Source organism: Dendroctonus ponderosae, unplaced genomic scaffold (genome assembly GCF_020466585.1).
Source record: "Dendroctonus ponderosae isolate FM_Combo_2020 unplaced genomic scaffold, Dpon_F_20191213v2 Dpon_F_20191213_1, whole genome shotgun sequence".
NCBI classification, from domain to species: Eukaryota; Metazoa; Arthropoda; class Insecta; order Coleoptera; family Curculionidae; genus Dendroctonus; species Dendroctonus ponderosae.
In genome coordinates this window covers 62700217-62711754 of record NW_026017110.1, presented here as the reverse complement: position 1 = coordinate 62711754, position 11538 = coordinate 62700217, and the positions used below count along the sequence as shown (strand labels likewise).

Sequence of the window (11538 nt, the reverse complement as noted above, 5' to 3'; positions counted from 1 at the left end):
ACAACTCTGCGTAGAAGCACTCTACAATATTGAGGATTTCTTCTCTATTTGATTTCATTTCCCCTTCTCGACTCGCAAGTTTACAAACGTTGTTCTCTCCACATACGAAATTATAATCAATTAAATGTGGTCCTTCGATGTTTCGAACACTCGCGGAAATTGTGGTGACAAGAATTGCTGTACGGCGGTTGTTGTTGCAGATACTCCCCCTTAGCTGGGGATCTGCTAGCAAATTCAATGTTACCCGGAAATGCAATGAATGGATCAGGATGGTGCATCTTTGTGTACAATTTGGCACCAGAAACCGAGGAAAACGTACTGTGGCAACTGTTTGGGCCATTTGGAGCTGTACAGAGTGTAAAGGTGATTCGCGACTTGCAGACCAACAAATGTAAGGGTTTTGGTTTTGTTACTATGACCAACTATGACGAGGCTGTGGTAGCAATTCAGTCTTTGAATGGCTATACGTTGGGCAATCGGGTATTGCAGGTCAGTTTCAAAACAAATAAGAGTAAAACGACATGAAGTGACGATACATTTTAGACAGCATCGCATCGGAAATCTTCTTAGGTACCTTCCGCCGTTTTAACTTATTCATTATTAATTATTCTAGGGTGAATTTTCGATGTCCCTGGTTTTTAGGCAATTTGGGCGGAAAGTGCCAAGGGAGGGTGCGGGTTTGGGGACGTCCGGTCACGTATTTCGGCTTTGTGTACTTTTATTCCGAGCAGCTAATCTGACTTAATAGAATATATACTAGGGTTTTAAAGAATTTGCATCCTCTGATATCGACCTATAGATCTATTGATCTATCGCGAATCCTTTAATTTCTGTTTATAATCTGAATGAGGAGTCCACTGTGCTGAGTAATACGTATTACAAAGTTTTATTGCGCCGGCCGGCTGCGTCCCTTTCATTTATTCTAGTACTTAAAATACGATGCTAGTCAGGAGTGCATTCACGTTTCCTAATATGTATTCATTAAATGGTACCATGTTTAATAATTAGTAAATGTATTAATCGTGCCATCACCGTTTGTGTCGGAAGTTAAATCGCAATTCATACGCTTTGGTTTACGAAATAGTATTTATTATATATTTCTTCTATCAATTAGTTTCGATGTACCTACTTTTTAGTGATTTAAGTATTTAAACCCATAGTGATTAACTGTGTAACTATATTGAAACTAGTCGCGTAAATTGGCCACGGATTCACTAAAAACGCTTCATTTGTTCAGAAATTTACCTGTTTCAAATTCAATTTAGACATTGCGAATGACACCGACAGTGTAGGTATTTCATTTTCTTAATAAACAGATCATGATTTTTTCTGAAGATTAAGCAGTGCTGTATCCATCCAGAACTATACCAGGTATCTTTTAGGAGTGCAAAGGCAATGGTCATTGAATAGCAAAATGGCAAGTTGTTTTTGTTCGTATTGCGTCGTGTTTCACATGATTCGGTGGTCAGTTTTGCTTTCGTATTTGTAATATTTGTGTTCAGAGCAGCATATAGCGTTAAGGGCAACATCTAGTTTTGTGATAGGATAGTTTTACTAGCTCTATAGTACCGCGTAAGCGCAGACTGACTTGTAAGTAACAGATACTGATGACTGCCCTTTCTCGCTTAGTGTAGCTTTTTCGTTTTAGGTCAGTCGGTTGCTAACCATTGGTTATCAGTAGTTTTCATTATTGATTTATCCAATACTCACTTTTCTGAAGTTATTGGGATAAAGGCGAGCTACTGACTGACCTATTTGTGTGTTGTGTTTAGTTTGACGTTACTATAATTTTGAAGTCAGCTTTTCCTTTCCAAAACTGCGTGGTTTTGCTTCAATGCCTTCATGAAAGACGGCAATGCTTTGGCGAGGCCACAACAACCTTCTTTAATTTTGAGTTTATTTTTTTTGTTTGATACCTTGACAATTAGGCTTTTATTTATTTATATAATTTATTAATTTAGTTATTATTTATAACGTTTTAACTTTAGTTCTTCATTTTTCAGTTTTGAGAATACAGATTAAAGTTTATTTATAATTTATGTCTATCTTTTGTTTGTTTTTTCTTCCCAGTTGTGCTTCTCAGTCTTAGCTAGCATCGATGAATGAAAAACCTATTTTTCTGCGCATTGCACAAGAGCACGTCATCCTTGGCCCTAGCCTCTCTACTTTGGCTTGGAGAGAGAGCTGCTAGTTAACACTTACAGACTAACCAGCCACATCCTTAGATCTGATTTCGTATTACCTATTATCAGAAATCTCTCCATAGTTAATCCACGCCTCGGGACAGACTGAACCATTTTCTTAACTCTACGCTCTGACACGCTTAGTTTTTATCAAAAGGTCGACATCGGCCACAGACGATTTCAAATTTGAACTGATTTCTGACTCATCGTGTGAACAGTTATGTAGAACGTTTCAGAAAATTCTATTTATGAAAAGTACTACATAACTAACACGATAAACGAGGCAGAAGTCTCGAATTTACAGGACGCTGTATTGTCGTTGAGGCTGATAAAAAGGCAAACGCACATCATTAAAAAGCAGCGCAGATTAACGAAACTGTATATACATAGAAAAAATTATACGTTGAAATTCGATCAAGCGAATCAATAAGCAAATAAGTACAATTTAGGAGTCTCAATAGCTTTAACAAAACAGTTGCGGGAGCATTTTATTATTTGTTTGCATATATTGCAAAGTGCACTATAATTAGGCAGGCTATCATTCTATATGCATTTCTACAGTTTCACTTGAGTAACGTGACTTGTACAAGGCGTGGTAAAATTATTTCAGAGTTTCACGTTTCCTCGATATCTAGAAATCAACCATATTTATTTGAACTAATCACTGAAAACTTTTACATTCTTTGTACATGTTACACGTGTCTGGTCGGAAAGTAACATCGCTTATTGTAGGAATGTAGCCCTGTCTCAGCGGGTAAAACATATAATATACTCAAAATGACTGTGATCGCTTTAAAAATAATTGTCGTTATAGTGTATTCAGTATTTGAATTAAATAATATATGATTGTCCCTCAGCGAAGTATAATTTTTAGACTGCCTGAAAATAGATCCAGCACATTATTACTTATAAATTTGGTAGCTTACACACCTAAAAATGAAAACTCCCGCTTGTGATATAAGCTGAAAACGCTACAAATAGGCCTGGGTTTATTGTTCTAGTCGATGATGAAATAGATGTGTATATAAATGATCCTCCTCCACTCGAAACATTTGAATTTTTTTATTGATATGCGCGAGGTATTGTGAACTTGAATTATTGCAACCCAACTGTACATATACTTGAAGATTCATTGAATTTCTTACTGTCAAATGGAATATACCAAAATATCGTTTGCTATGTTCTACTTGGCTCCATTTTAGAATCAAAGCATTTTAATTGTACATGTAAAAGTAAATAGATCAAATAGGAAGTTTTAATAGGGCAATGTTTGATGCTAGAAATTATAATTGGCGCTTAAGGGTAAAACTTAACAGGACATAGGAAAATGGGGTGGCTCAAGTTGTTGCTGGGGGTAAGAAAAAAATTGTCCTCAAAGCAATTCAATTGGGACTTGATGAAACACATAATTCAGTGTATACACTGGCTGACGTGTTCAAACTTTCATCTTGAACATTTTACGACACTCTACACTGATTGTAGGTGTGCTTAATTAAAATTCCAAATTTAAGCTTTACATTCAAAATCGCAATCATATGTATAACGCAATAAATAGTTAAATAAAAAATACCGGATATGCTGTACAGTGCAAATTATCTTTAAAAAGGACCATATCTAAATGTGATATGTCACGGTAACTTAAAAGTATTATATTAAAATATAGTCACAAATGCCAGTAATACACACTATACACACTATACATTTTCCGTGCTATATGCGGAAGTTAGCAAATAATATGGTTTATTATGTACTGGTACATACATATATTGTAAGTATTTGTTATTATTATTATTCTTAACCATAGTAGGCAGTTTGAGAGACCAATAAACCCAAATGGAAAATTTGTTGATTGTTCAAGCGATACTCTCCTAGGCGAAATATCTGTAGTAAAAATCGTAATCAAATAATTATGACGCTTAGAGAAATTATGAACTTGTGTGCCGATAATGTAATAACTAATTGTGCCAATAAACCCAGGTCTAGAAAAAAGAGCAATCCAGTAAATAGAATTGGATTCGCGTCGGCGTAAGTGTACAAAAAAAAGTACACAAACGCACGCGTGCAATGTACGGGTCAATACAATACACGATCTCTACCAACCAGTTACGAGAGGAAAAATTCTGAAGCAATATTTTCATGAATTCCAAAACTGTGAAAAAATGAGCCGCATGTGGTGTACTTCGATCGCTTTCGCATCGATTTTAACCAGTATTAAAAAACGTATGAGGCCACGGTTTAAACCAGACAACACTTTATGAATGAATATTTTCTCTCCTGGTTGGAATCAGTATCTGCCTTGGTCATCAGACGTACAGCTATTTCATCTGGATTGATCTTAGAGGAACTGGATTCCAATACTAAGACACGAAGAATGTTTACTAGAGCAGGGCGAAACACTCTTTCAATTCAAATTAAATAGAATAGCCTTTTTAATGAAAAATTTAAATTCAATGATTAAACGAAAGGCAATGGTGACACTATAATTTCGAACAAATCTCGACCTGCATAAGAAGATAAAAAATAGATTGGAAAAATCGGAAGGAATATTTGAGACATACGCACAAAGTCGCTGGGAAAATGTCCTGAGTATCTAGCAAGTCCTAACATGGAGAGAAAGATGAACAAAGGTGCTGATAAAACTAATTAGGATATAGAGAATGGAAAGATTGAATGATATTTCAAAATGGCTGTGATGGGTCGCAATAGTTATTAAATTATACACATAGATAAATGTACGTCACCACGTGATAAAAATCTACTGTTAAAGCTTGAATCAAGTCGCAATCACGATAAATTAGCATTTTGTTGATCCATGAGCATGGAAAATTCTCCACTTTTCTGACCAAAAAATGTGGACTTATCATGATCCTCCTTTAATGGTATGGTAATGGAGCTAGGCATGTGAAATAGTTGAAAAGTTGATCCTCAGTCTCATTCGTGTTGAGCTGTAAAACGATGATGAAATAGCTGTACAAGGCAAGATGGAATAACATAAAATAATGATTTCAGTGTTCAGAGCACAAACTAGCGACGTAGGACGTAGTAGGTGAATATTGGTTACTCAGGCCTAAAATCGAAACTCGTTTAGACTAATTCCAGTTACAGAACAACGACATATTTCCATGATAAATATAAATAAATAAATAAATAAATAAAAATGAATATGTCTGTCGGCAATGCTTATTTAAAATTTAGCCTCTATTGACTATAGCGTTTGCTAATATAACTTTGCTTAAAACGTTTTTCATTATTACTGGTTGAATATTATTAATGATTTTGTGTCGTTATATTGCGACGCAAGTCCTATCTGTATTTCTACATAAGATTATCTTTGTGTGTTGTGTAGATCTCTAGAATAAGTGTATTATAGTACATTACATATTCCTATTGGTTAACTTATCTATGTGTAGCAGTTGTGTTGTGGGCGGAGGCTCCAAAGGGGTCCTTGTAGGCGCCTGGAACCACTTGCCCTGGCCGGTTGTGTGTCAGACAGAGCCGGCCTGGCTCCAGACTAGTTCAGGAGTCATAGCTCAAAACATTGTTGTGACAAGAAGCATTCCATTTAAAAAAGAAACCACTAATTGATATTTACATAAATTATTATATACTCATGCCTATATTCTATCTGTTTTGATAAAATTGCGGTTATTAATTAGAAATAATACGAATGCAAAGTTATAAATTGTACAGAAGTTTTATTATTAGGAAATACAGTACCTCATAACTGTAATTCATGCAATAACTTATTATAAGAAAGTTCTAATTACAATGTACTTTATAGTTTTAGTAGTTTTAAGAAGCGAGGAAGATTGATCTTAATTGCTTCTTTTTCACAAATGTCATTTTTGGTACAAGGTACAACCTACACAGAGATCATAATACCCTCGTCATGTCACTACTGTATATGGAAAGCACATACTCTACACACGTTCATTTTACGTTTCTAGTTTCTCTATAAATGGGATATACATACATACTACATATGCAAACATACAAACATATATATTACCTTCTTTATGTCTAAATACTTATAAGACCCAGCAGAAGTCGACACCCCATTTTTCTCTATTTGGTGTTTTTAATGTTAGGTGTCATACTTTAAATAGCATTTCAACATACACTTCGTGTCAGTAGTAAGCCGAAAAGTCGATCGGTTTGGAAAGGGTGAGCATGTCTTATGCTTTCAGCGTAAGAATGGTGTGATAGAAGGCTGCTTGCTATAAACGCACATACGTGTCTTAGCTAAACTTAGATTGTAAGTACCTACCACTAAGTTAAATTGGTCCGAGTAACTTGAAATGCTTCATGGAATCACGAGCGCTGACACCTACAGGTGCAATCAGGAATATATGAGTACTTGTGGACTACAGCCCAATGCTATTATTCACTCCATTATCTCAGCATATACAAGTCTAAGGAAGCATTTCAAGAAAAAAACTTAAACAGTAAAATCGGAGGGCATTCGTGAAAAAGAATCAACAACAGGCAGGAAAGTTTGATCCTACATCAACACGAACTTGTCCTGTTTCCCTCTAAAGCCGCTAAAAATATCATCTATTTATCTGTACTTGCAATGCAATGTGTTTAGCGGGAAATTAAGGGGACGAATCACATATCAACAGAAACGCCGATTTTCGACTCTTAGGGTTCTGCACCCGATAGTCCCAGTGTTTGATTTTATATAATATGATCTCAAACAGTAGTTTAAAAATGATCAGTGAGATAAGTCGCCCATTAATGATGCTTACGTTAAGGGTTTTGGGTTATTGCAATTTTAACGACTGATATGCTTAAATGGAGTGGTCAACTACAATCTACCTACCGTGGACGTGGACGATCTTGACTATTTCCAAACTTAAGAAAATATACGTACATGATTTCTGAAAATTTTTCTTCTAAGATGTTAACAAGATGACTCACGTTGATTTAATAATTGATTGAACATCGGGTTCCTATTTTTTTCCTTTTATACGACGGCTACTTTATAGCGTCTTCTTGTAACGAATTACTGATCTCGTAGTGTCAAATTCCTTTTAAATGTAAATTAAAGTTGTTGAACATTCTTAAAGTTTGTTTAAGTATTATAAAAAAACATTGAAAATGTATACTTGATAGAATAAAATTTAGATAAATCTATTAAGAGGGTTCTGGAACGACTTGTTAACATGGTAAACCCTTGCGGCAAGGTATTAACACTTCTTGAAAGTTTTTAAAGCAAGTGATATGGCCAGATTTTCCAACTTGATACTGGTTCTATTTGACAAATGGAAAAGAAAAAAACAGTCGACTTGCGACATTTTGATTGGCAACTGAAAATTAGGGCTATTCGACTGCGACCTCGGAGGGTCCAGACCGGTGAATTAATGAACATGAAACCCCGCTAATGAAACTGAACTAATTCACTCATTACCGGCAACTACTTATTATTAACATTAATTACTTATAACCTACCTACATAAATTATTCAATGTGCTAGTTACTAAGCTACACTACGTTCAAACACTCTTTCGACTTGTTATGAGTCGAAAACGTCGCAACCTTCAATTCATAGTTGTATCTATACTTAATCCATCTCCCAATCCATGTACTAACTAAATGAGTTTTTGGAATAAATACTGGAGTTTCAAAAAAAATGTCCTTATATACCTAATATAACTTAATTTTAATTGCGTTCTGTTAGTATATACGTTACTTTAGCGTTTATGTATTCTCCTGTTCGTTGTCCTTCCTTGCTTACTGTCCAGTGTTGCACTAAGCTGCATTTGTGTGTATTTATTGTCATTAAATGGTTACTTATTGTATCAAGTACACCTACTTATTATTGTATCAAACATTTATAGTATTAGTTGCGTCTATTAGTGTAGTGAAGGAAAAGAGTGGACCTTTACTTAAAAGAACCACGAGGTGCAACGTTATGGATTCGTTCAAATTGGGTTGAATTTTTATTTGGTATCGATGAGCTGAATATTGTTCGGTTTCGGAATGTCTTGTTAAAGTCGGTCTCCAATTTTTTCAAACATTTCAGAACCAGAATGTCGATTACACCAGAAACGGACTGTAAGTTACTATAGTAAGTACACTGGCACTAGTTAAGTTGGCTGTGATATGGATAGCATCATTCGAATATCCTCTTGTGGATACCCAGAACTCGTACATGCAGTCAACTTTCAACGGACGGTTTTTGTCAGAATGCCATTATAGCTAGTGCGGTGTTTGCAATATTTGTACTTTTCCATATGGACAACTGAATACAATAAAGTATGAAGCCAACATTTATCATTATTTCCCATTAAAGCTCCCCTTTTACCTTTAATATCATTAGTGATTAGTGGCTAATGATTGGTTAAGGTCGAAAAGACTATTTCCCGATCAAAATAATGAATCATTTTTTAAATAGAACAGATTGTTCGCAGAGTGTATTCTCGACACATTCACTGCCTATAATAAGAAAATTTGTATTTGCAACAGTTTGGAACGAAATGGGCTCTGAATATATTCAGAGCCAAAATGATTATTTCGGTATTTTATCTGAAACTTTGTCGATGATTGTTTAAGTGGACAGTATTYTTGTATTATTTTCTTCTTCCTGCGCGTCCCTATCTGAGATGGCMCGCCCAACACCGACTTAAGTATATGAATGCACCCAACCGACGAATTAAAACCCGATTGTCGGCAAAATTAAAATGTATATTGCTCACAACCTTATTTATTTTACGTCTTGTTTTTTTTCATTACCTTAGTTACTAGAAACAAATACAACTGAAAATGAAAAACTAATTGTCACATCGCCCCCTAGACTAACTTATGTGGTTGGCAGGAGAGACAAATAGATCTTATTTACTCATTTCCCAACAAACTTCTAGCATGTTTTTCAATGAGTTCGATGCATTCCTCGCGTCCCTGAGCTGAAAAAGATGTAAACCTAAGATATTTTAAGAAAATTTTGATTTTTTTAAAAATCGACCACCCTTGGAAGAATTTTGGCCAAAAATCAAAATTTCACATGCGTGTGTTTGAGCTCAATCGATTCCTTTCGATGTAAGAAGGTCACAAATATGCATTTATAAAGCGTTTGGGTCAATAATCAGGAAGATATCGTCGAATAAAGATAGTGAACGCTCAAAAAACGCTTAAAATGTGCCGAAAATGTCTATTATTTCGGATTTGAAACTTCTGGCATGTTTTTCAATTAGTTCGATGCATTTCTTGCGTCCGTGAGCTTAAAATTTTGTAAAATTTAAGACATGAAAATGGGGAAAAAAAGACAATGAAAAAAACATGTTTTTTCAAAAAATCGATCCCTACCCTTGAAAAAATATCGACCAAAAATCAAAATTTCACATGCGTTTTCTTTGAGCTCAATCGGTTCCTTTCGACGTAAGAAGGTCACAAATGTGCATTTATAAAGTGTTTGGGTCAATAATAAGGAAGAAATCGTCGGCTAAAGATCGTGAACGCTTAAAATGTGCTGAATATGTCTATTGTGTCGGATCTGAAACTTTTAGCATGATTTTCAATGAGTTCGATGCATTCCTAGGTAAAATTTGAGACATTTTGAAAAAAAATTAATTTTTTCAAAAAATCGACCCTCACCCTAAGAAAAATTTCGGCCAAAAATAAAAATTTCACATGCGTGTTTGAGCTCAATCGATTACTTTTGACGTAAGAATCTCACCAATATGTATTTATAAAGTGTTTGGGTCAATAATAAGGAAGAAATCGTCGGTTGAAGATCGCGAAAGCTCAAAAACGCCTTAAAATGTGCCGAGAATGTCGATTCTGTGAGCTGAAAATGAGGTAAAATTGGAGACATTTTGAGAAAAAAACAATTTTTTTCCCAAAATCGAGCCCCACCCTTAATTAATTGCACTACTTAATTGCATGAAAATTCAGTCGACGAAGGACAAAAAGTAACTTAAATGGTTTTGTCAGTCCTTCCATACACAAAGGAACAAAAATAATTCGGTCATAATTTATGGCTGATCCTACAGCTGCGAAACCAATCTCAGATTCTTGCGAGACAAATTAGTGCTAGGAATTTTTTTAAATTTGAAATAATCGTTTAGTGGTTTATTTGAATAGTAAAATTATTCGAATACTCGAATATCTGACGCATATTCGAGTATTCGTTTTCCGTTCACCGTTTCCCAAGAAGAAAAAACGTTATCTGATATCATCTTTGGCAACTAGCGGCAATGAATGGCCTTTGTAATTTTTTCCTTTGAGAGCGATTTTTAACACGATTTCAGAAGTTATCTTAAAAAACTGCCGATCCTTTGTCGGCACATTAATTGTAACGCCGCGCAAAATTTGATGACGCGAGTCACAACCCAGACACGTAATTTTATATTCATTTGCAGGAGGGTAAATGATTATTTTCATTTACTTGTAAATATAGGGGTATTTGTTTAACTGCTTGTAGAATATGAATAATTTATTTGATGAAAGTATACAAAGTGCATATAAATATATTGTATATACTTTCCTGACCCAGGAATGAATTTGATATAAATATATTTGCACCTGGTGTATTCGAGTATTCGATTATTTGGGTATTCGAATATTCGAGTTATGACTAGACATGATTATTCGCTTTTTGAATATTCGAATACTCGAATTATTCGAGTTTGATTCTGAGCCTTAACACAAATAGGCTTTACAAGAAGAAACCATGTTGCCACTTCATTCATTCCTTTCAACGCAACCGGCGTCTATCCTACTCTCTCTTCAGTAAAACAAAAGAAAAAACATTGAACGTGCTGCACCGCTAGTGAACCTAGGAAACACTAGACGTCACGAAACACAGCATCTTCTGTTTCTATTTTCCAATATATAAATGAAAATGAAAATCCACTGTGTTACTCAGGCCACAAAATATCCCCCGGGGGGATGTTCTGTGACCCAGGCCTACAATGGCGACGTCGCTACGTGATTTGCTTCTGACTATGTCAACTTGATCGGATTTTCGAACTAAAAAGCTTTACAATTTCTTCTATAAATCGAGAACGACTGAAGATATCACGATGAGGTTCTCACTAAAATATAGGTAATTTCAAGTTGTGTAAGCGTGTGCCGAATAAAGAGTATCGAGCCATTTAACTGTTGTCCAAAAATCACAAAAATGTGTAATCGCAGCAGAGAACGCCCTCTAGTTGGCTTGTGTCAAACCAAACGGTTTAACAAAAAATGGCGTTTAAAAGACATTAAAATGGTATTTCAAGCAAAACCAAAACTAGTGTTAGTGGTCAAGTGGTTCATGAGATATTAAAATGCAAGTGCTAAAAACTGCAAGGGCCTCCCAGTTTTTTATTAAGGAAAATACAAAAAAAGGTCAAAGAAATAAACGATACAGTAT

At 35.1% G+C, this 11538-nt stretch overlaps 1 protein-coding gene across 7 annotated transcripts in view; it reads left to right on the top strand.

The window, feature by feature from the left end:
• The window catches only part of LOC109541023 (ELAV-like protein 3), a 15063-nt gene extending 13723 nt beyond the window's left edge, over positions 1–1340 (top strand). For all 7 annotated transcript variants that reach the window (XM_019909680.2, XM_019909683.2, XM_019909685.2 and 4 more), the window contains one exon: positions 201–1340. In XM_019909680.2, the coding sequence (XP_019765239.1) occupies positions 201–525 (325 nt within the window). In that variant the 3' untranslated portion in view covers positions 526–1340. The remainder of the gene's footprint in view (positions 1–200) is intronic.
• The last annotated feature ends 10198 nt before the right edge of the window (positions 1341–11538 follow it).